Genomic DNA, 25411 nt, shown 5'->3' on the forward strand with positions numbered 1-25411 from the left:
TGTTCAATCTCATTTCCCCTCCACACACTCAAAACTTCTTGACACTTTCCCAAAATCTTAACATTTGGAGTTCATTCACTCTTGTAGGGGTTACAAGTCCCCAACCTCTTTAGGATTTATTCCAATAATTATCACTTTTTTTTTTTTTTGTCTGAAACATCCTATAGCCACCCAGGTTCCTTCCTCTGTAATATTCAAGCCTTGGTGGCTATTTTAAAGATATATTGAGATCAAGGAACTTTGGTAATTTACATGTGAAAACCAGGACAGTCTTGATAAATTCATTAGCCTGCCCACTTACCTGAAAGTGTCAGTTGCAATGCTTGCCGTGGGATGCATAGCAAGTGTGAAAAGTGGTCCTTGAGGAGTCTAAGTGGGGCATCAACTCTAAAAGGCATTTTAATTTCCTGGCCTACAGGAATAAGTACAACTTTTACTGTAAAACAAAGAGAGAGAGAAAATGATTGTCATCAAATACAGCAAGGGTCTGCAACCTATAGCTACAGAAGAGGGTAGCAAAAGCCAGTTTTTTTTTTTTGTTGTTGTTGTTGTTTTGTTTTGTTTTATCATGATGCCTTTGGTTTAAGTTACAATATCCGGAATCACTGAAATCCCCAAAATGTCACCAACAATTTATGTGGAGTAACCAAAGTGAGAGCTACTGAGCCCCATCTGGTGAGATTGGCTCACTTTATCTTCTTGCCCTGCCCTTGGTCACTCTTGCCTTGTGCAGGCCCAGCATGCACGGATCATCTGATGTGCCACTTGTGTATTCCAGAGCTACATTTCACAAAAATAAAGGCTCTTGTTGAGGTTGAGTAAGGAGACAGGGGACGCTCCAGGGACGTGAGAAGGAAGAGAAGCCCCTCCCCAACCAGATGGCTGCCACTCCTTGGGTGAGAAGCAAGAATTCAAGCACAATTGACAGTGCTGACAGCCTGTCTCCCAGCCAGCTTTACGCCTGCAGTCCTCTAGGAATCGCACTAGACACCCCATATTCGGAGAAAGGACATAAACTGAACCCTGCTATGTAATCCTACTGGCTTCTGATTCTGCTTTATCAAACTATAATTCCATCCAAGGCACCTCTGAAGCCATCCAATAACTTCATTTATCAAGGGAGAGAGAAAAGGAAATAGAATTTTCTTAGGAATATTTTGAGGTGCTACTTGAAAACCACAAGAAACGGTATATATGGCAAATGATAGGGCAATTAATTAGCACTCTGTTCCTGGACTCCACTTCCATGCTCTCCATGTAGCTTCATTTCCCTGAGTGGTCTCTCTTTCTTCTAACTTTCATGCTTAAGTCCTGTAGTAAATTATCTTTAATAAAGTCTCCAACTCTGCAGCATCTTGGCTTGCTCAGAAATTTCTTTCTATGTTGAAGTTATAAACTATACTTTGGCTCAAGCTGAGTGAGGTCCTTAAAAGATTTAAGGGAACCACTGATCAGTGCTAAGGATGACAGTGTGGGCCTCTCTCTCCCTCTCTTCCCACCCCTGTCCCCTCTCTGCTGACACTGTTGCTGCTGTTAAACTGGATTCCCTGTTCTTTTTGTCACAGGTGGGCATTCTCAAAACTCACTGGCAAAGAGGAGTCAGCAGCTGTGTTACCACGGCACTGCTGCCCCCTCTCTGTTATCAAGTAATGGTGACACCTACATGAGATCCACATTGTTCTGTGTATGTCAAATTAAAGCTGAAGGAAGATTCTTACTCCTCATTCAGAAGGGCAAACAGGATAGATATCAGACAGGGGAAAAGACAGGGAGCAGGACAGGAGCCTACCACAGAGGACGTCTGAAAGACTCTACCCAGCAGGGTATCAAAGCAGATGCTGAGACTCATAGCCAAACTTTGGGCAGAGTGCAGGGAATCTTATGAAAGAAGGGGGAGAGAGAAAGACCTGGAGAGGACAGGAGCTTCACAAGAAGATCAAAAATCTGGGCCCTGCAGAGACTGATGAATCAACCAAGGACCATATATGGAGAGGACCTAGACCCCCTGCTCAGTTCCCATGGGGTTCCCAAGTACAGGGAACAGGGCCAGCCTCTAGCATGAACTCAATTGCCTGCTTTTTGATCAACCCCCCCAACCCCCGGGCAAGGTAGCTTTACTAGGCCACGGAGAAAGTGGATCCAGACAGTGCTGATGAGACCTGATAGGCTAGGTTCAGATAGTAGGGGAGGAGGACCTGCCCTATGAGTGGACTAGGGGAGGAACATAGAGGAGGAAGAGGGAGAGAAGGTGGGACTGGGAGGAGATGGGGGTAGGGGATATAGTCAGGATACAAAGTAACTAAATTGTAATAAATAATAATAATAATAATAATAGAAAATATGAAAAAGCTGACCTACAATGAAAGCCAAAATGTTTTTTCTGAGCTGTATATACAGTTTGTACCAGGAAGACAAAAAACAAAACAAAGCAAAAAAACAAACAAACAAACAAAACCCGTGGTATATAAGGGAATAGCAAATGCAAAGGAGGATCTGTATTCTAGTTACACACTATATCTTACTAGCTATGTGCAATAATTAACTCCAAATCTGCAAGCCAAAATATTCGACTATACTCAGAACCTATTCCTATTTACTCTATTTGAAATACACACTGAGAGAGAGTAAGAAAGAGAGAGACTTTTAAAAACTTTTATTATTATTGCAATTTATTCACTTTGTATCCCAGCTGTAGACCCCTCCTTCATCTCCTCCCAATCCCATCCTCCCCTCCCTCTTCTCCTCCTATGCCCCTCCCCTGAGACAGAGCCTTTTAACTGAACTTTTAAACCTTTCAACTGAATTTTAAATGAAACAAAAAAACTACCCTTTGAAACAAAGCAATAAAGTATCTGTTCCCCTGCAGCTGGTACCTGTTGTTGAAGTTTCTTTCATTGTCATCCACACGTTCTCCTTTACGACGTTTACTTTTTTCAGAAATGATAAGGAGTCTTCTTCTAAGGTCCGGTAATCAAGGTGCTGCTGGTCTTGATCCAGAGATTGCATACTCACACTCGTGCTAGCAGAGGGCCCAAACCGCACACTGTGTCTGGAATCAAATTTCTCAGCTGAAATGCTTTGTTCACTCCGCACGTCTGGTGTCTCGCTCTCGGCGGCGAAGTTCTCTGCTTCGAATTCTTGCTCATAAATATCATCTAATTCTTCCACTTCTTCAGAAGGATGAGGAATACTGATGACGGGTACAGCTACTTCCCTGTCAGCTGCCAAGTCGTCTGCATTCTGAGGAGCGACGAGCTCCTCAGAGTCCGACATTTTCCTAAATTAAGGCAAATGATTAAAGTTACAGCACATGTAAAGTTCCTTCACTGGGGCTGGGAAGACGGCTCTGTGGTTAGAGACATTTGTGGAGGACTTAGGTTTGGTTCTCCAGGACCACAGGATATGACTCAGCCTGAAAGTCCAGTTCCTGGGCACATGCCCACACAGCTCTCAGACACCTGAAACACCAGTACTTTCCTTTTTTATTATTTATTTTCTTACTAGTGACAGGCATCAGATGAGATTTCAATTTTAAAGATTACAGAAAATTAAAAATAAGCGAGAACCTTAAAATATAATTTGGAATATGATATTTTTTGAGAGCATTTGGGGGGAGGAGAATCTGTTGTTTTTGTCATCTTTGCTTACATCATCATCTTTGTTTACAAGTTTAAACACACTACAAAAAATTTCTTATAATTAAAAAGTAAAAAAAAATGCAGATCTCCATTAAATTTCATAAAATTATTTTCTTAAAATTCAACACCATAGTGCAGCCCCCCTTTTTTTCCTTTCATCTTTTTATTGAAAAAAAAATCCCTTTGTTGTGTATTTTTATTGTACTGCAAAGATACCTAACGTTATATTGGTTTTTTTATTCCAATGAAGTTTTAGATTCTTTGGTAGTGAAATTTAATAGTCTTTTTGCTTGAGTTTCCAACTTTCATAATGTGCTTAGAAACACTGTCTCACATTATAGCATCAATACCTACCTGGACTCACACAAATATATAAAAAATAAGGCGGAGCAGGAAATACCAATAGGAAGCCATTTTGAAACAGAGTGCTAACACAGAACCATGTGCACACACAGCACATACACTTTGACACCTCTGGAAAATGCATGGGTGGAGGGGAGGTTTGAAATGGTGAAAGATGTTTGCTACTCAGTTTTTCACTGTCATACCATGTGATTTGGGTAAGAATGCCCCCTGTTACAATGAGAGTTTCAGCATCTTCAAAAACCCAGTTGTGTTATGTGAGTATGTTTTGGTTTTAAGCCCTGGTGTGGGATACAGGACTGCTTCAGACTGTTCACAGCAGCAAACTATTTGCCTCCTGTTCTGGCAGGGGCACGATTCTGCCAGCTGAAGATAGGTTAAATCTGGGAACTCCTGAGAGAGTATAAAAAAACCGGAGCCTGGGTGGGGAAGGGGTTCTTCCTGCTGCTGCTGCTGCTGCTGCTGCTGCTGGTGGTGGTTTGTCAAGTGGTGGTGAGAAAAGAAATAAGAAGAAACTGGAGATATCCTGATGAGAGGAATGTTGGACTTGCTCAAGGAACTCAAGGCCCCTTAATCAGCAGGAAGCAGTCTAAAAAGATCTCAATGCGCCCGCACCCCACTAACCTGTCTCTGATACCTGGTGTTGTGGTGTTGGAAAGGATCAGGGTGGAGAACAGTGGTAGATATAAGAACCCAAATGAAATAGATTTTTTTAAAAAAAATCAGGCCAGTACACTATAAACTCATATATTTTATATTTGAATGCTTAGTCTCCAGAAGTCGGACTCCATTTGGAGATTTGGCCTTGTTGAAGGAAGTCTCTCTCTCTCTCTCTCTCTCTCTGCCTGTGGATCAGGATGAAGTACTCTCAGCTGCTGCTGCAGAGCTTGCCCTATGCCACCATGCTCCCGGACATGATGATAACTGACTAGCTTCTGACACTGTACACAAGCCCCGATTAAATGTTTTCTTTTGTAAGAGCTGCCTTAGTCATGCTGTCTCTTCTCAGCAAAAGAACAGTGACTGAGACAGACTCACTCCATTTGGGGAGGTGCAGAATTTGACACAGCATCTATGAACCCCAGGTTGCCTTTAAATTTGTCATCCTCCTGCCTCATCTCCCCAGTGCTAAGGGTATACATCCCCAAGAATGCTGGGTTTTTCCTCGTTTTTATATATCATCTATTCAAGTATGTTTTAGTCCTTGGTTTAAAAATAAAACTCGGTAGCTATTAAGATTATATATAAATACACAATCTGCCCCTTCACCTCTAATACATGATTTCATTTCTTGCCATGAAAGCTTGCTGCATCTGGACGACTGGTAAGGCAGAGATCCTGTCTCACCTTCTGTGGGACAGGCCTGCTGAAGCTTTTGTTAGTGGGTGAAACCATTGTGGAGGAAAGCAGCATGCCTGGGGAGGAAAGCCTAAAGGCCCTGAATTCCCTGCAGACTTAAACGGTCTCCACAGAAGGCCATATCTGGCCACCCTCCTCTCCTAGCGTTACCATGATCAGCACCCAGGTGGTGTAGTGATGTAATCCTCCCATCTTGACCCTGTTGATTCAAGGAACCAAATCAGTGGGGAGGGAGTAACTGGAGAAGGGTAAAAAGAAGTGTGATGCTTTATGAGGTTTTTGTTTTTAAGTAAAGTTAAGAAGCATTATCCCCTGACTAGAGAGCCCTGTGCCTAGGCAAGACTGGCAGCCCCGCAAGGTCTGACACATCAGAGTCACCCACGCTTACAACCAGCATCCCTCTAGGAGAGGGCTGCCAAAAGCGTCCTCTTACCTGCTCAAGAAACACAACTATTACAGATGAAGAGGTTTCTCCAGGCCTGGGAAGCCGCTCTTTTCTTCCTAGATGGTCTGTTGCTGGCCGTATCCTAGCAACTGGCAGCTTCATCCGCCAGGGCACCACCCCCGCGCAGTTGCAAAGGAACCAGTCAGCAAGAGCAGAAGCCGAGAAGCCAGAAGTGGACGTAGGTAGCTGCCGGGATGATAGACCTTAAGATTATTTGAAGTTAGCCCCCCGGAGCTCTCTCAGACTTCTGAAATTCAGCCTGAAGGCAGTCTAAGGTCACAGGTTATTTTCTTTTAAAATGCAGATACGAACACTAGTTTACAACAGTGTGTCTAACTCCTTGTTTTCGTCCAATTCGGATCTTTGCTGTAGCTCCCAGGCAGCCAGAAAGAACGGGGAAAAAGAGCTATGAACTCCACTTTATAAGTAAGAAGCGATGAGTTTGTTTACCTATCATCAAACTCTTTAAAGCTTTAAAATCACAAGTTTGGTGAAAGGATCAAATGTTCCCTGCACAAATTGTGGTTATCTCACAATAGCAGCTAATGTTTAGTGAATCTGTCATTGAGCACCTTATCTGTATTTCAAACTCAATGCAACAATTCTATTGAATCGGCTACTGTTACAGCGCTGTTGTATTACTGAGAAAACTAAAACGCACGAAGATTTAATGAGAGTCGGAATTAAATCCAGTCTGACTTGTGAGCCCCAATTTTAAACCCTTATTGTGTGCTACTATGTTTAACATACTCATACTGAAGAGATTAATGAAATTAAACTTATTCTAAAGTCCATTTCCCTCAGTTATAATAGTCACTGTCTTCTCTATCCCCTGTTGCTAGAGTTCCACTCTCAACTCTCCACTAACACTTACCTTCACCTTTAAAGGCTTATCATCCATTATCCTCCTGTCAGAGACAGGATGAAACCACGAGGATTAGAAATAGATTGAAAGTGGCGTAAAAACAGGCAGCAGAGAGGTTCGTGTTCTGCCCACTATCAAGAGTTGCTATCCATTCCCTGTCTTAACTTCTTGATAATGTATGATGAACTTAACTTCATATGCTCAGTTTTACAACAGTCTTGCCTCGGGTGTACTTTTCTTAGGTGGTCTGTGTAGCTTGAATAGGTTACTAACACACCAAAAGCACACACACACTTTTTCTCTCAGAAACACATCCACATGTTTGGCTACTTCAGAGTCAATGTCCCCTGAACAAAACAGCAAAAGAAAAAAGTATTAATAATTACAAAATTAAAATGTCATACTAAACCTTCTGATTTTACTCTTCATTCTAAATTTGTGCACTTGCTGAGGTCTTGTTCAAAATGACTCCTCTACCTTGTCATCTTGGCATTTACGCATATGCTGCTTTTCCTGAGCGTCTGCTTTTACAGACACCACCTAGTGGCCTTATGAAATCAAGCCGTTCAGAGGAACTCCCCAGGGAAATGTATCTTAATAAAAATGGAAAGTAGGAAAAATATTAGAACATTTCCAATACTAAGGACCTGAAAGTTGTGTGGAAGTTATCTCTAGATTAAATTTGCATAATTTGTGAACTTGCACAGGCCCGTCCTCACTTTCCTGAAATTTTTGAGTTATGTCGGATATTTGATATTCAAGATTTCACTGAATTTTGAAAGGTAATGTGGATACAAACTTTCTATTAATACATCTTCAATCTCCAATCAAATGCATTGAAACTTCTGTGACATTCATTTTAAAGTGGGATAGACCACAAATAGCCTGTTATCAACTTAGGCTGGGTTTATTCACAAATGACTTATAGAAAACTTTCTATTTTAGAGATTTTTAAAACTTAAAGATTTGCAGGCCTATTTTACCCTAGAAAAAAGGAATCCATCCCAGAGAAAGAGTAAAGTGTGACATTTGGTGACAAGGTAATATAAGCTTATCTGTAAGAAAGCTACACAGTCCATACACACACACCACACAAAACTGAGAATTATGAAATCCCAAAATGAATCTTGCAATTTACAACCATATAAATTGTCATTAATTACATTTAGATATGCCACATTTGAAGACTGCTTTGAAAACCAGCAGTGTGGGGAACACAATTTATGAGTTCCATGGCACATACAAAACATTGTTTTTATTCATGGGATTTGCTATATCCCCATTCTACACAGCCGTGTTCACGAAGGAATGTTCTGGTAGCCACAGCTCTGTGTCCCTGGTAGATCTCTTAGGAGTACTCTTTGTCAAGTCTTCTCAAGTGAACTATGAATCAACAAGAAATTTGCACTAAGAATCTGGAGAAAAGCAGTCTGTAGAATGCCTGATTTGCAAGAACCTAAATTTGACTCCCAGAAGCCATGTTCTCAAAGAAAAAGAAGCCAGGGTTGGTGGCACATGCTTGTAATTCCAATGCTGAGGAACATTACTAGGTCAATGAGATAATTTTGTCTAAAAATAAAATAGAATAATATACATATTTCTCTCTCTATATATATAGAAAAAAATTAAAGTGAATGGTGCTTGGAGAACATCCCTGTGATCAGGGACAGACTATGCTAAGTCACTTCATTTCGCTACTTTTAGTTAACCACCTCTAAAGAGACTTCACATGTATTTCTGTAGTCCTCATCAATTAACTCATCGAATCCCTTATCAATCTGAATGTACAATTTAGTATCTCACGGAAGTTTTTATAGAAAACTTTAATATAAACAAAAAGTGTTTAGCAGTTTTGCATTTATTATTAATGTCTAGCACATGCTTACACAGGGTCGTAACTTGTATAATCAGAGACTCCAAGAAGCTGATAGCGGCTTTTACATGAGCCTAGCCCCACAGATGTTCCTTTTCATCCCCTGGAAGAGACACCCAGACTTACATTACTCTACTGACTGTTCTTCAGGAAAGGGAAAGTCAAAAGACACGCTTTTTCCTGCAAGTCTAAGTGAAAAGGGGAGGGGAGAATGAGACTAGAAGGCACAAAGAAAACTTCCTCTTGCACACTCAACAGACTATGGCCTCCAGGTAAAGGCGTCGTAACACCACCGCATGCCATATGCTGTTTGATCAGGAACACCTGGGATATGCCCATCATCCTTACAAAACCATTACACAGCTATTCACAGTCACTGAAAGCTTGGTACATTTGTGGTTAGCCATTTTCATTCCAGAAGACTGTCCAGTAACTGAAATATCCAGCCTTAAGTCCCAATATGCAAAGGACAAGAGACACCGAACTTGAAGATCATTTTCCTGTCTGCACAGCTAAATCTCAATGGCTCCTCTTCAAAAGCAAGCACCTAGGATATGAAGGAAGGAGAGGAGGACCTCCCCTACCAGTGGACTTGGGAGAGGCAAGCGAGAAGGGGGAGGGAGGGTAGAGCTGGGAGGGACTTACGAGGGGGATAAAAAGTGAATAAACTGTAATTAATAAAAAATAAAAATAAAGAATTTGAGCAGGAGTTATGGAAAGCTACGGCTACTGAGCAAACTGAAACATGATGTAAAAACTACTCAAATTGGTCTAGAAGACACTCAGCAACATTAAAAATCTAGGACTAACAATCAGCTGCAAAATCAGGAAACAAAATCTTGATGCTAATAAAACAAATGGGAAAAAAACCTGAAGGAGTGAAAACAAGTGTAAGGCTCTGTGGGCCACAGAAACAGCAGGGAGTGCAAAGGGGTAGATAAGATGCAGTCTCTCTTGTCTTCTTTTACTATAATTGTCTGTGCTCAACATCTTTGCACAGCTTCCACTGCCTGCTTCAGCTTAAGTCCTCTGACAAGTCAAGGAAGGAGATCTTGGTATTGTTGTAATTGGTTATTAATATTTACTATTGGTTTATCTTCTAGTAAAGCTTGCTGCTAATCTTAAACAGCTGTATAACCAAATCACCACACAGACTGGGTTTTTAGTTAACCTAGAACACAATGCTGGGCAATATTTACTCCCTCCTAAACCTCCATGTTTTTTCCATTCTGCATGTTTTTGTATTTCTTGTTTTATGTCTTGTTTCCAACCTTCATTTTTTCTTTTATATGTTTGGAACAACCTGTATTGCACATTCTGGTGTGACTTTACCGATGCCTGTTAGGAGTTCAGGAGACAAACTGTTTATGTCACCTACGTATTAGTAAATCCCCATGGCCTCAGTTCCTCCAGAACCTCTCACTTCATGTGGTCACATCACTCAGGTAGCTTCTGGTTTTCTTACCGTAGCAATGGAGATAAACAAAAGCATCCCACTCTGAAAAGTTGTGTGATTTAGTTAGGTACTAAGAATAGCGACTGGCATTCATGTTCAAGGTTCAAAGCACATCACTATCACATTAACTACTAGCAAATCCTATGCAAATGCCAATAAAGTCCCCTCCCACTAAAAAAAGCTATAGCAACCCTGCTGGTTCTGTCAAAAATGCTCAAAAATAACAGGGGAATTCAATGCAGCATAACAAAGGCACAGCAAGCTCACTGTGTAGCCTCAGAAATGAAAATAAAGCCAGTGTGGAAGGAGATCCTGCTGTCTCAACCAACTCATAACCAATGCTGTCTCCTAAATATGTCCCTGAAATGGGATACATACATACTACTTTTCTTAATTATAAGATGTCAATAACATGGACACATTTTAGCATAACAGAACATTTAATTGCACATTTAATTCCCATCAATCATCAGACTCTGTGATCACATTGGCCACTTCCACTGGTTGGCAGGAGGCTCTTCCACCAATGGCTCCCATGGCTTCCATTGCAACATTTTTCTTGCCAGACTTAGTTCCTTTTCAGCCTGTTAATAAAACAAAATGTTAAAAGAGGATCACTTGATTGATTATTCAAGACGTATTTTCAAAGTAATGGAAGTTAACTATAAGAACTCGGACTTTCATAATCAGGGTTCCAGAGCCATGATGTACCCACCAGCGAACACTGAGTGTTACATAATCAAAGTTTCACAGCCACACAGTCACCACTAGGAAAGGTCACCTCTGATTCTGAAACTGAGATCTGCAGGAATCAGTGTTCACAAGTTCTTAGAGACGTAAAGCCTGTCCTTCAACCACATCAGGGGCTTTCAAATTTCACCCAAGGCCTCACTTAGCCAGGGCTGCAGGTCAAGACCAGCACTGGGTGCCCAAACACTAAGTGTTCAAATGCTCTTTACCTGAAGAATCACCTCTTCTACTTCACCACCCTGAAGCATGTCTTCTAACTTTTTAACATCTGGTTCCTACAATTTCAAGGAGAAAAGAAAAAAGATAAACACAGAAGCACAACATCTGAATATTTTAATATCCTACAAGTTAAAAACTGATATATATAAAAGCCCTTACAACAACTTAGTTTTTCTCTCACTGTAGTCTTCATTTTTTTTTACCAAAGTTTGATGGAAATTCACTACACTTCTCTGCTATTCCATTACTTTGTCTTAATATTAAAAACTACTAAATACTGACATACTTAACAAAGGGAGGACATAAGCTACACAATTTAGTCTTTCTAAAATAGATTTCCTAATATTTTATTTTTGTAAATATTTTCTATACCTCCTGTAAAAGAATTAACAATAAATGCTATCATATGGCCAAAGAACTCCTCTTCTCTGCATATATATTAAATAAAATGCATCATGAACAAATAATATGAAAATGTCACAGCAGCCACAAATTACAGCCCCACACTAGAAATAACCTAAATTACCACCATCAATAGAGCTGACGTGTCAATTATGGTACTGAAATATAATACAATACTATATGGCAATGATAAGAAACAAATTATAACTATATGCACAACTCAGATGATTCCCTCAAATACACTATTAAGTACAAAAAAACAGACATGAATAGGTATATTAAAATTATTCTATTCCTAAGAATTGAAAAATAGGAACAAAACTGAAAACTATAGTTATCATTAGGAAGGTGATAACTTAGAGGAAGTGTTTTGGTGATGTGGAAATGTCACCTATTTTGTCTGGTATTAATTAGAATGTGTTAATTCTGAAAATCCATCAAGCCCTACACTTACAAATTCTGCATATTTTTAATGTACATTATTCTTTAAGAAAACTGCTAATATGATACGTAGAATATCTAAGGAAATTCTAGAATGACTTTTGAAAGCCAGGAACTGTAATTTATACATATATGCATATAAGACAGTCATTGTCAGGGGCTTTTTTATTCTATAAATGAAATGAAAAGCGCACTAATGATAGCAACATTTACTTGTGATAATGTATGGGAAAGCAGAACCAGGCCCTTCCACATGTGAGGCAATATTCAACTGCTGAGCGACACCCCCAGAAACACCTGGATTTTAGAGTGAGCATATTCAAACCAGTAAGACAAGGTAATGGGACATTCAAGAAAGAAAATAAAGAGACCACAAAACTAAAGCTGTGCCCCTGATGATGTAGTCTTGCCAGGCCACAGAAGAAGAGGATTCAGGCAGTCCTGATGAGACTTAACAAACTATGGGCTGATGGCAATAGTGGAGAATTCCCCCTTTCTGTGGACTAGGGGAAGGAGATGAGAGAAGGAGGGAGGAAGGGTGGGGCTGGGGGAGTTGAGGGAGGGGCCTCAATCAGGATATATAATGAATAAATTGTGAATAAATAAATATAAATAAATAAAGCTTCATGGAATCCTGTAGAACTTGAATGCTGAAATGTAAGGCCTAACAGGACAGGACGGTGGATTAAGAAGATAGCAAAAGCTAAACCTTACCATTTGCGAGCAAATTACATGATTTCCTTGTTTTTAATTGCTGAGTAGTATTCCATTGTGTAAATGTACCACAATTTCTGTATCCTTTTCTCTCCTGAGGAACATCTGAGTTGTTTCCAGGTTCTGGATATTACGACTAAAGCTGCTACAAACATGGTTGAACAAATGTCCTTGTTGTGTATTTGAGAGTATTTTGGATATATGACTAGGAGTGTTATAGCTGGATCTTGAGGAAACACTATTCCTAATTGTCTGAGAAAGTACCATATTGATTTTCAAAGTGGTTGTATAAGTTTACATTCCCATCAGCAATGGAGGAGGGTTCCCCTTTCTCCACAACCTCTCCAGCATGTATTTATTTTCACTTGAGTTTTTGATCTTTGCCATTCTGATGGATGAATACTCAGGGTTGTTTTGATTTGCATCTCCCTGATGATTAAGGACATTGAGCATTTAAGTGTTTCTCTGCCATTCTATATTCCTCTAGAGAGAATTCTGTTTAGCTCTGCATCCCATTTTTAAATTAGATTACTTGATTTGTTGCTTTTTAACTTAAGACACACATGGTATATACTCACTTATACATGGATACTAGACATATAATATAGGATAAACCTACAAAAATCTGTACAACTAAAGAAGCTGAGCTAGGAGGAGGACCCTGGGTAAGATGATCAATCTTCACTCAGAAAGGCAATCAGGACGGACACTGGAAGGAGAAAACAGGAAACAGGACAGGAGCCTACCACAGAGGGCCTCTGAAAGACTACCCAGCAGTGTAGCAAAGCAGATACTGAGACTCATAACCAAACTTTGGACAGAGTGCAGGGAATCTTATGAAAGAAGCAGGAGATAGAAAGACCTGGAGAGGACAGGAGCTCCACAAGGAGAGCAACAGAACCAAAATATCTGAGCACAGGGGTCTTTTCTGAGACTGATACTCCAACCAAAGACCATTCATGGATATAACCTAGAACCCCTGCTCAGATGTAGCCCATGGCAGCTCAGTATCCAAGTGGATTCCCTAGTAAGGGGAACAGGGACAGTCTCTGACATGAACTCAGTGGCTGGCTCTCTGACTGCCTCCCCCTGATGGGGGAGCAGCCTTGCAGGACACGGAGGACAATGCAGCTGGTTCTGATGAGACCTGATAAGCTAGGATCAGATGGAAGGGAAGAAGGACCTCCCCTATTGGTGGACTTGGAGAGGGACATGGGAGGAGATGAGGGAGGCAGGGTGGGATTGGGAGGGAATGAGGAAGGGGGCTACAGCTGGGATACAAAGTGAATAAACTGTAATTAATATAAAAAATAAAAATTTAATAAAAAAAAACCTAAACCTTAGCAGACCTTACCAACCAAGCCAAAATTAACCTGAGACTGTAGTTCCCATCATGACTCTACCTCCACTTCATCGTCAAAGTGCAGTTTCAGAAACCCAACTCAGAAAGACACATAAAATTGAGCCTTTCAGAAACATGGTACAGGAAGCCACAAGATCACTTCTCAACAGGAAAAAGATGTATGAGTTACATACTGAGAACACACTCATTATTGGTAATTTGAGACATAGAGTAAGTATGATGGACTCCTGAAGTGAGGCGATGGCAATAAACTGTGACACTGACTGTGAAAGGATACAAAGACGTAAGACAGTTACATTAAAAGAAATACTGAGATATATTTTCTTGAAAAATGGGAACCAACTAAACATGTCAGACATGGAAATAGCAATAAAATGGAAGAGGCAGAAAAACAGGACAGGATAAATGAATAAAGGTCACTAAGAGAGAAAGTGAGAAAGAAGCAAAGGTAGCGGAGCAGGTTTGCATATGCAAAGTAGGGGCAGCCTTACTCTGTGAGGAAAAAAAAGACATGAGGTCCCATTCCTCCAGCAAATCAAGCTGCTGTTAAATTCCTTCAAAGGCTGAGTTTATAAGTTACTCTCCGACTTGGCAAGCTAAGAATCAAAGTTAAAACTCAAACTGCTGTGTAACTATCAGGAAGAGGTCTCACCAACTGACCGTTTGGTAACTTAATAATAATTTATATACTGTTATCTCTTCTGCCTGGATGAACAGCTTTTGAATTCCTTAAAGTCTGTGAAATAACTATGGAGTGAAAACTCAGCCACAGTTTGACAAGAGTTCTAAGCAAAATGTCATTTCTCTTACTGTCTTCCCACCAGGCTCTGAATTTAAAGCTGTGAAAGTTTCCATATGCTCAGCCACCATAACATAATACATTGACTGACTGGATTAAACACTAGAAATTTCAGCTGAGCCTGGTGATCCAAATAGGTAATCTCACCTATTCTGGGTACTGAGGCAGGAGGATTACAAGTTCTAGGCATGCCTGAGCTATATACAGAGTAAGTTCAAGTTCATCCTCAGCAGTTTAGTGAAACCTTGTGTCAAAAAAGAAAGAAAATGGAAGCGTTTGGGATACAGTTGGTGTGCTTGCCTCACTAGTGTGAGGGCTTACGTCAGTCCCAAGCACCATTAAACACACACACACACACACACATACACACACACAAAAAGTGTTCTTACAGTTGTAGAGCACAGAAGTCCAAAATCAAGGTGACAACACAACTTAGTCTAGTGAGGGTTTTTCTCCCTAGAGTCACAGACAGCTGGCAGCTTGCTATGTGTTCCCACACCCTTTACTTCCTGGGCACTGGAAGGCAAGGGGCAAGCATTAGCTGTCTCGTGTCTATTTTCTATGTATTCTAATTCTTATGAGTGCCCCATGCTTATCAGTTTATTTTACGTAACTGTTTCCAGTGGCTTCTTTCTTTTTTCTTTTTTGTATCCCTTTTTAAATTTTTTTTCTTTAATTTTTATTTTTCTTCACAATTTATTCACTATATATCCCGAATGAAGTCCCCTCCCACAACTCCCCCAGTCCCACCCTCAGTCCCTCTTCCTTCCTACCCCCTTGCCCTAGTCCATTGAAAGGCAGAGTTCTCCACTACTGCCATCTGCCCGTAGCTTGTTAAGTCTCATCAGGACTGTCTGGATCTTCTTCCTCTGTGGCCTGGCAAGGCTGTATCATCAGGGGTGAGTGATCAGGGAGCAGTCAACTGAGTTCATGATAGAGGCAGACCCTGCTCCCCTCACTCAGAGATCCACATGGAGACTGAGCTGCCAATCAGCCACATCTGAGTCCATTGGCTTATTTCTAAATCAAGCAATACTATATACTTCAGCCTTGACATACAGATGTCTGGGGACAAAGCATTCAGGTTCAGTGTAGCTCTGGGTAGGCACGAAAACCAAATGTGGCCCAAGGTGCTTGTATGTTTCTGGTGTTAGCGACTGAGTCCTGGGCTCAGACATGCCACACCTCTAGCTTTCTATTTTAAACAAAGCCTCACAAAATTACCCAGGCTGGCTTTGAGCTTCCTCTGTAGTCCAAGGTGGACTGAATTTGTAATCCCCCTGCCTCAGCCTCCCCAGAAGGTAGGAATTACAGGCCTGCAACACCAGACCCAGGATAAAGCATTTTTTAAATAATTGTTTTGACATCTTTCTGTACTGTCACCACCATTCTGTACTGTTCTCCACTGTGATGACATCAAGATGGATGCCTCGAGAGTAAGAGGTAAAAGGTCGCTGACACTAGACAAGGGGGGGTGGTACAAAGCACACACACAATGCATGGACAAGATCTTATCGTCACCCTCTACCAGCACTTTACACATACACAATCAGTCAAAATGCAAGCATTTGCTGAATGCAAAGGAGAAAGAATGGAAGAACAGCAGTAACGGAAGGACAGCGCAAACGGAGAGCTGCAATAGGCGACGAAATATTCCTTAAGTGCGGCGTTTAGTCCTTAAATGGCTTAGCTACTTACTGCTTTGACCATCTCCAGCTTCTCATTGGTGATCTGCTCTGTGTACTTCCTATAGGCTGCCTGCTTAGGGAAGAGCTTCATAAGATCGAGAATCTTCGTGTACAATATTGTCAGCCTCTAGAGAGACAAACCACACATTTCAGTGAGCTAAAATACCACCAAACGTTAGACAGAACACACTTAGGTATCTCACAGAAAAACTAAAAGAGGAGTCACAATTTTAAACTGTGCTTTACTAAATTCATATTTAAGCTCAATCTAACTCTTTTATAACCTAAGGAAAAGTGGCATACAAATGTGGAATTTTTTTCCTGTATGTGATACATATAAAAATTGTGTGTATCTATCAAAATTATAATAAAAAGCTAAAATAAAATTAACCTAAAATTAAAATGCTAATGGCCTTTATGGAAATCAAACTATTTATTAAAGCAGAATTCCTCATCTTTAGGTAATGGGCACCAAAAATTGTACAGAACACAACAGAGATGCCAGGACTGTAGGAAGACCACGAGGAACAGAGGTGGAATGGAGCAGCCAACGTCTATCAGACAAGCTGTTTGTACTGTAGATCACAGAGTATAAGGAAGGGGTCTACTCCAAGTTCTCAAGAGCACAGAAGATGAGTCCATCCCGGATGTCAGACACTGAGCTATTTACACTGTTGGATTTTAGTCTTGCATTGATCTGGTTTTAACTGTGCCCTGTTCTTCCTTCTTAGAAAAGGGAAGTATGTAACTTGTTTTTGATCTTACAGAAGCCCATAATTAAGACTTTGGATAAGATGTGTATGTAATATACATGCATATGCATGCATGTTTCCATGTGTAAGCATGAAGGTGTGTGTGGATATGTGTGTAGAGAACCCAGAATCTACTTTCATCTCCCCACTTTATTCACTGAGGCAGGGTCTCCTGACAGAACCCAGAGCTAGCAGACAGGACTGGCCTAGCTAGAGCTTACTTTGAAGATCCACCTTTGCCTTCCGAATGCCGGAATTATAGGTAGCTGCCACGCCCACATAGCATTTATATGGTTTCTGGAGATCTAAACTCGGTATGTTGATTTTTTTTAAATAATTTTGAAAGAATGTAATCTGATTTAAACTCTTAATTTTGGCATCCTTTTAATTCTTATCCTCTCAAATTTATGAATATAATACACATATTCACTTTAATGTAGAACTTAAGTTTGAATCTGATTCAAATGTTGAGATTTTTTTTTAAATAATTGGGGAGGGGGAGCTGGAGAGATGGCACTGGTTGCCCTTCCAGAGGACCTGGGTTCTATTCCCAGCATCACAGGGCAGCTTACAATATCTGTAAGCCAGCACCAAGCACACGAGTGGCACGTAGACATAGCATACAGGCAAAAAACTCATGCACACAAATTTCAAATAAATTCAAAGCACATTTTCTTCATCTTCCGGGATAAAAGGGAGTGCATCTAGTCTTACAGAAATTCAGATGAGAACCAGAATGATCAGTATAGGACAATGAGTCTATTTAATTTATCATCCAAACTGGGGAACCTCTCAGTGAAAAGGGGCTCTGCTATGCCAGAACACGTGTAAACCACAGCAGTCCTCTCACACGAGACATCCTGAGCTACCCCTGAGCACGTCAGCAACACAGGCGGTCCCCACCTCACAAGAACACTTTTCTGTTTTTAGTAAGAATGAATTCTCAGTGCTGCCATATGTTGTTTCGATATAATACAGACTGCGCATGGATCCTACTCTTTCTATATATAAGAAACAATACGGTAAAAACAGAAGAGGAAAAGGTGATCAACATCGTAAAACACAAACAGCGTAGGGCAGGCCAGGGTTAGACACAGAGCAGAGAGGCAGTACTGACTACACTAAGAGCCAACTCTCTGCAGTCACACAGCTCCACTGCCTAGCTGCCTGGACAAGCTGCTTCTACTCGTAAAATCCATAAAATGTACAGAATACTTTACAGGACGCTGGGTCATGGCAGCACCAGCCAGATACTGTCTCAATCGCAGTATCAGCAGCCTGTAAAAGAATCACTCCAGCAGCAAACAGAGTGGTTCATAAAAAAGGATGCATCTGAAATAGAGCTTGAGGAAGAACAGGAGTTGGATCCCTGAAGATTTTGGAAGAAGCAATCGACATATGAAGTAATGTACAGCTAAATGGCAAAATCCACCAAGAACAGAGAGGAAGTAGTATACAACTCTATAGCTGTGCTGTGCTGTGCAGTAAGTAAGCAGCTGCTAGTCAAATGTGGCTGCGGAATCCTTAAAATGCAGTTACCTCAGACTGAGATATGATGTAAATAAAATCTACTGTAAAAAGGCTGCAGACTAGCATTAATTTTCATATTGATTACATACCAAAATTATAGTTATGTCCAATGTTAGGTTAAATCATAAAAAAATAATTAAAAACAAAAAAAACAAAACAAACCTTTCTTTTTTCTTTGAAACAGGGTCTTACTGTGTAGCTTGGGCAGCCCTCAAACCTGAGACTTTCTTTTCTTAGCCTCCCAACACCTGGGATTACAACCATGCACCACTTTTAGTTTTTTATATTAAAAAACAAAAAAACAAAAATTACATTAAGGTGGCTTACACATTTGGAGCTTATATTTATTTGGATACTAGCTGACCAGAAACCAGTACACAAAGGAAGCCCTTAGGAGATAAAGTAAAATAAAAAAGTCGGACTGCATATTGTTTTGTATCCCAAGTCAAAGCACTTGGGTCTTTTTGTGCGGAGAACTAAAAGGCTTTAAAAAAATAAATAAACAAAAGTGCGGTCAGGTCTATGTTTAAGGAAAATTAACCGGGTGGCCATGAGTTAAGAGAAGAAAAGAAATAAATAAGGAACCAGTAATAAAGCTGTTGCAATAACTTAAACATGAACAGGGCTTAAACTGCAATAGTAAAACAAGGAAGATGAAAGAGGTCAAACTGGAGACTGTTATAGAGAAAGACCAGCATAATTCATCATTAGAAGAAATATGAAAGTAAAGGGTTTTAATATTAATAACAACATCCAAATTTTGAGCTGGGGGGGCTAGAAAGTTTCATACATGATCAAGAGAAATACAACCCACAGAGGAAGAATATTTACAAGTAGAAAACTGTGAGTTCTGTTCTCCACAGGCATCAAATACAAACTCACAACGAATGCACTAGTACTGTGTACTAGTCAGAGTTCTAGCAATGAAACACAATCAAGTCTTAGCTCTTCAAGGCCTGGGACACACAAGATACATCAGCAGACTGTGGCCTGTTAAGCGGTCATCGGAGAACCCCCGAAAAAGGGCCCTAAAATAAGGCCACAAGAGGGTTTCAAAGAAAAAACCGACATACCCAACACATGTCAGCACTTACAAATCAGCTGTGGAAAAAAAAAAAAAAGTAGGAAAAGCAGTTACCAAGGAAATTCAGTTATCACAGGAGTGAGGGTAGTGACAGAGGAAAATGGTACTAGCCAAGAGGTGGTGAGATGGGGACAAAATCTGAATATATTCTGAGGGTGGATCCGGAGGCTCTGCTGAAGCGGCAAGTGAGATGTGAGATGAGAACAGTATCATTCAAAGGGGAAACCTTACATTGATGTTCCATTCAGCTACCCGGTGACGTGTAAGTGAAGCGGCTCACTAAGAGCGCACACGTGTGTACACACCTACACATACATGTACATATACACTATATGTATGGGTCAGTACTTGACATGGAAATATAAAAATGAGCTGTTGGCAGTGTTCGAAATCATTAGGTTGGCCCCACTCCATGAGCGCAAACCTACACTTAACAACTGTCTAAGACCTGGGTCCTGAATGCTACAACAAAGGATAAAAGTGGAACAACCCAGTAAACCAAGTACTTAATGTCAGAGTATCAAGCGTGTCAAAACCACTGCTCCTGGGTCAAGCCCCTGGCACAGAGGGTAGGGGCACTTGCCTCCTGCCTGAGGAAACGGCTGTGGCAGGGTCTGGCTGAAGCCTGTTTAAAGGGCGGTGAGAAGCTGCGGGCAGAGCAAGGGCGGCCTTCCTTAGGGAGGTGCAAAGACACAGAAAGCAGAGCGTACGTACCTCGTGCGGAGTGTCGCACACAGCCAATCCCACCAGGCCAGTGGTCTGTGCGGAAACAAAACGCGACCGTGATGTGGAGAAGAGCCGGGCCGCCGCCCCCGGCCCGAACCACGACCCCGGCCCGCCGCCCCCGGGCCCGAACCACGACCCCGGCCGCCCCTCCCGCGACGGTGGAACACAGCCCGCGGGGGAGGGAGGAGACGCGGCCGGCCCCCGCCCCAGCCCCAGCGCCACGGTGACCTCCACTTGCTCACCTTCTTCAGCAAACCCGCCATGACAGCGCCCGCAGCCCGCAGCGCGCGGCCCTCTGGGAGCCTTTGCCAGACGCGCTCAGTCGAGCGTCGATGCTGCGGCCCTGTCACCTAGGAAACGATTCGGCCCCAACCTCTCCGGCAGGGAGGGGCCTAACTCCACCCACCTGGAAGAAGGGAAAGCTTTGCGCGTGGGCAGCTCCTACGCTTGGGCACAACTGAGATTGGCTGACCCCACTGTTAGGGCTAAAGGTTAACAAAAACGCTACACTACGAAAATCCCCCGATGTAGTCACTGCAGGGACTTTTTTTTAAATTACTTTTTATTTATTACAGTTTATTCACTTTGCACCCCAGCTGTAGCCCCCACCCTCGTCCCCTCCCAATCCCCTCCCTTCCTCCCTCATCTACCTTGTCCCTCACCGAGTCCACTGATAGGAGAGGTTCTCCTCCCCTTCCATCTGACCCTAGCCTATCAGGTCTCATCAGGACTGGCTGCATTGTCTTCCTCTGTGGCCTGGTAAGGCTGCTCCCACATTAGGGGGAGGTGATCAAAGAGCCAGCCACTGAGTTCATGTCAGAGACAGTCCCTGTTCCCCTTACTAGGGTACCCACTTGGACACTGAGCTGCCATGGGCTATATCTGTGCTGGGGTTTTACGTTATCTCCATGCATAGTCCTTGGTTGGAGTATCAGTCTCAGAAAAGACCCTGTGCCCAAATTTTTTGGTTCTGTTGCTCTCCTAGTGGAGCTCCTGTCCGTTCCAGGTCTTTCTATCTCCCCCTTCTTTCATAAGATTCCTGCACTCTGCCCACAGTTTGTCTATGAGTCTCAGTGTCTCCTTCAATACCCCACTGCAGGGACTTTGATTCTGCTTAGCCTTTGATTGATGTCTTGACTGCATTTCCTAGCTTATTGAAATGAGGGTGGAAACAAACCTGAGCATCATGAAAAAAACCTCTCTCCTCCCCATGTGTGAATACGTACTCATAAACGGAAACTATAAAGTGGAATTAACCACCTTAGGCATCCGTTTGCTCCTAGGAGACTGATGAATGGAAGGTTATGAAGTCATATTTGTCCCAAGTTAATGAGGTCACAGTTTCTGTTCTCTGTCCCTCCAGATCCTAAGAATGTCTGTCGTTGTTGAGTGTGTTCTAGAATGTGGACTCGTGGCTTTATAAAAGTTGCATGTGTTCTCTGTAACTTTGGATTCAGGTATCTGCTAAAGACAGTATTAAGGAGTTTGCTAAAGACACCGAAGGCAGACAGACCTGGCTGATGCTGGCTATAAGGTACTACTCTACTGGTTGCTTCCATATAGTACAAAAATAAGTAGATTTCTGAACCAACCCTCTGTAGAGGGGCACACTGTGAATGAAGGCATGCTAGTGGTATTCTAAGCTAGTGACAGTAAAATTCACTATTAAGGGATAAATCCCATGACATCCGTGATATCAGAAAGGATTAGGAATGTTTTAAGTTTGTAAGGATGGAATATTCTGAGTTCTCAGGTGTTAGAAGTGCGCTGTGTGACCACAGGAGTAAATGTTCCAATCCTGGGAAAGATGGATGTTAGGAGATTTTGTAAATGGTAGAGAGAGATTAGAGGTGAAGGAGCTAAAGCCTCACTCTTGACCCCACATCTTACAGAATTCAGGCCCAAAAGAAGTTGGAGCCTCTGTTTCTGTTTCTTGGTGATGGAGGATTTTTTTTTTTTTTTTTTTTTTTTTTTGTGAGAGGCTCCATCTTATCCAAATTAGGTGGTCAAACCGTCTCCCTGGAATCCAGGGTTCTGACTTGACTGAGGGGAAAACTAGGAAAACAACTGAGAGAGAGTGCCTTGATACCCAGGTGACAGTGAAATCATTTCTGAAGACCAGCCCAAGGGGACAGTTCTTCCTTTGGCATATCTAGCTTATCTTTTATAGCATGTAGCAACAGAGATAATAATGCCAAGCCAGATGGATTGCATCCCTCTCCAAAGAAAAAGAGAAAGAAAGAAAGAAAGAAGAAAGAAAGAAAGAAGAAAGAAAGAAAGAAAGAAAGAAAGAAAGAAAGAAAGAAAGAAAGGGGGACCCTGTTTAAGTGAGTCATCAAAGTAGAATGGTTTAACAAAACCCCAGCCATTTGGAGATTATCTCTTATACCGGTTGTCCAGAAACAGGCTTGTTTACAATTATTTGCACTTTTCCCAGAGTTTTTCAAAGTTGTGAGGTACACTCCTAGAAAGTGTGAAGATAGTAGCATCTAATACTCTGATCATGGTTGAAATTAAGTTAAATACTGAGATTAATTATAGCTTCTGTTGGAAATAGAGGAGAAAACCCAATGGGGGACCAGATAATAGAGATTTGCAGCTACCTCGACCTGCTCTGGAAGGTGTCTCCCTTCACTTCTGCATACCTCATTTAGAAACAAGAAAGAACAGTATAAAAGAGAAGGAAATTGCCGGTTGTGGTGGCGCACACCGGTAGGATTTGCTGCAGGAGGCAGAGGCAGGAGGATCACGTGTTTGAGGCCAGCCTGGGCTACACAGTTTTAAGAGAGAGAGAGAGAGAGAGAGAGAGAGAGAGAGAGAGAGAAAAGGAAACCAAGCATGCTCAATGTAAATGATAAGAATATACTAATAGATAGTATAGAAAGCCATGGTGGTTAAAAAAAATTAATACTTTAGCACTTATAAATAAAACCAAACTTTGGGCTCCTATGTAAGAAGGGGGAGATAGAAAGACCTGGAACGGATAGGAACTCCACAAGAAGAGCGACAGAACCAAAAAATTTGGGCACAGGGGTCTTTTCTGAGACTGATACTCCAACCAAGGACTATGCATGGAGATAACCTAGAACCCCAGGACAGATGTAGCCCATGGAAGCTCAGATGTAGCCCATGGCAGCTCAGGGTCCATGTGGGTAGTCTAGTAAGGGGAACAGGGACTGTCTCTGACATGAACTCAGTGGCTGGCTCTTTGATCACTTCCCCCTGAGGGAGGAGCAGCCTTACCAGCCCACGGAGGAAGACAATGCAGCCAGTCCTGATGAGACCTGATAGGCTAAGATCAGATGGAAGGGGAGGAGGACCACTCCTATCAGTGCACTTGGAGAGGGGCATGGGAGGAGATGAGGGAGGCAGAGTAGGATTGGGGGGGATGAGGGAAGGGGCTAAAGCTGGGGTACAAAGTGAATAAACTGTAATTAATATTTAAAAAATAAAATTAAAAAATTAAATTACATTTTAAAATAAATAAATAAAACCATAAATTTAGGCATAAGGAATAAAGTTTAAATATGGCAAAAAAATAAAAATATTTCCTACATGTTACTACTTCATATTTGACTAATTTCCTTCATCTGACTACAAACTAAGCGAAGTAGACAAGACTAAATGGAGACAGAATAACTAATGTATAGAAGGGAGTTCACAAAGGAGTTTAAGCGCGATCAGACAGTACGAGATGAAACCAATAATTCACTGAGCTGTAGTACTGATTGTTTCTTCTGTGACCGAGACCCAGATGTGTAGGGACAGTAGGCCTCTGACATGAGTGAGGGAGCTGGGTCTCAGTCGCCATCAAGCTTTGCAGTGGCTAGGCACGGAAAAAACACCTAACCAAAGGAATGAGTAAAATCGTCCAGGGCGACCATTCCCATGACCAGTGTGCAGCACGTCTCTGAGGAGGTGATAATTATGTGGAGACACGAGGAGGTGAGTGAGGAATTCTTGTCACACAGAGCTAGCTAAAGGATGCTGCAGCCAGAGGGAACAGTCAGAGGACAAGTGCTGAGGACAGACTGAGGACAGAAAGTCCTGTTCCCTGGGCAGCATCAAGGCCAACATCATTTGACCAAGGCACCTACTGGAGAAACACAAACCTTCAGCTGTCAGACTGCTCCAGCTAACCCAAACTCTCCCACGTATAACTTTAGCCAAGCCTATGTCTTTGGAAAATTTCCGCTAGGAGAAAAGCAAACAGCAATAAAAATGTCATGTTTACCAAGAGCACTGGTCAAGACATTTAAAGAGCAGTATGATGGGGTAACAAAGGAATGAATTTAAACTGTAACGCCCGCTTTAGGGACTTACATCCGTGTCACCAGGGACAGGGCACGGACAAGAACATCTACATTAACTACTGGGGGAAAGAAAAATTCAGAACCTCCCTAATCCTGCCTAAAACTATGAAAGCTTTTACGATGGCCAGGGAGGAATGGCCATACTGATCTGAATGTTTTGAAGGCCTGGGTAAATATTTTTATCAGATGCTGCCTGCCCCTACCCCCACTCCTGCCCGCCTGCTGCCTTAAAGTTTCATAGTTGACATAGCTTTGGGCCCTAAAATATTGGTTTGCATATAAGATATTACACAATACAGAATGTGCGACTCATAACACATTAAGAAATAGTCTTAGGAGTCTTTATATTTAAGCAACTTGCCCTTTCTCTACTACAGCGTTATCCTACGATGCAGAAATATTTGGCACATCCCACACTACCTCTTCCTTTCCCAGTTAATTGGTAAGACACACAGCTTTGTGACCAGCAGGTGGCAATAGAAGTTAGTGACAAGCTCACATCACTTAGGTAATGGAGGATTTTGCTGTGTGTTTGCTGTGTGTGTTTACTGTGTTTGTGTGTGTGTGTGTGTGTGTGTGTGTGTGTGTGTGTGCACTGTGTGTGAGTTCTTTTATGTGTTCTGGCAGATTC

General features: G+C 41.8%; 3 protein-coding genes across 3 annotated transcripts in view; 1 reads left to right on the plus strand and 2 right to left on the minus strand.

The window, feature by feature from the left end:
• The window catches only part of Iqub (IQ motif and ubiquitin domain containing), a 57289-nt gene extending 51187 nt beyond the window's left edge, over window positions 1–6102 (minus strand). The window contains exons 1-3 of the mRNA XM_021638772.2: window positions 5794–6102; window positions 2874–3277; window positions 302–436 (exon numbers count right to left, since the gene is read on the minus strand). Of these exons, the coding sequence (XP_021494447.1) occupies window positions 302–436; window positions 2874–3273 (535 nt within the window). The 5' untranslated portion in view covers window positions 3274–3277; window positions 5794–6102. The remainder of the gene's footprint in view (window positions 1–301; window positions 437–2873; window positions 3278–5793) is intronic.
• Window positions 6103–10420: 4318 nt separating this feature from the next.
• On the minus strand, window positions 10421–20861 carry Ndufa5 (NADH:ubiquinone oxidoreductase subunit A5). Its single transcript, XM_021638788.2, has 5 exons — window positions 20710–20861; window positions 20456–20500; window positions 16386–16502; window positions 10959–11024; window positions 10421–10583 (listed from the first exon to the last, which is right to left on the minus strand). The coding sequence occupies exons 1-5, from the start codon at window positions 20728–20730 to the stop codon at window positions 10482–10484; spliced, it is 351 nt and encodes a 116-aa protein (XP_021494463.1). The 5' UTR covers window positions 20731–20861; the 3' UTR covers window positions 10421–10481.
• A 1004-nt stretch (window positions 20862–21865) lies between these two features.
• Asb15 (ankyrin repeat and SOCS box containing 15) overlaps window positions 21866–25411 on the plus strand; it is a 45068-nt gene continuing 41522 nt past the window's right edge. Inside the window, exon 1 of the mRNA XM_021638782.2 lies at window positions 21866–22001. The gene's annotated coding sequence lies outside the window, so the exon portion shown is untranslated. The remainder of the gene's footprint in view (window positions 22002–25411) is intronic.

The sequence above is a fragment of the Meriones unguiculatus genome, chromosome 21 (assembly GCF_030254825.1).
Source record: "Meriones unguiculatus strain TT.TT164.6M chromosome 21, Bangor_MerUng_6.1, whole genome shotgun sequence".
NCBI classification, from domain to species: Eukaryota; Metazoa; Chordata; class Mammalia; order Rodentia; family Muridae; genus Meriones; species Meriones unguiculatus.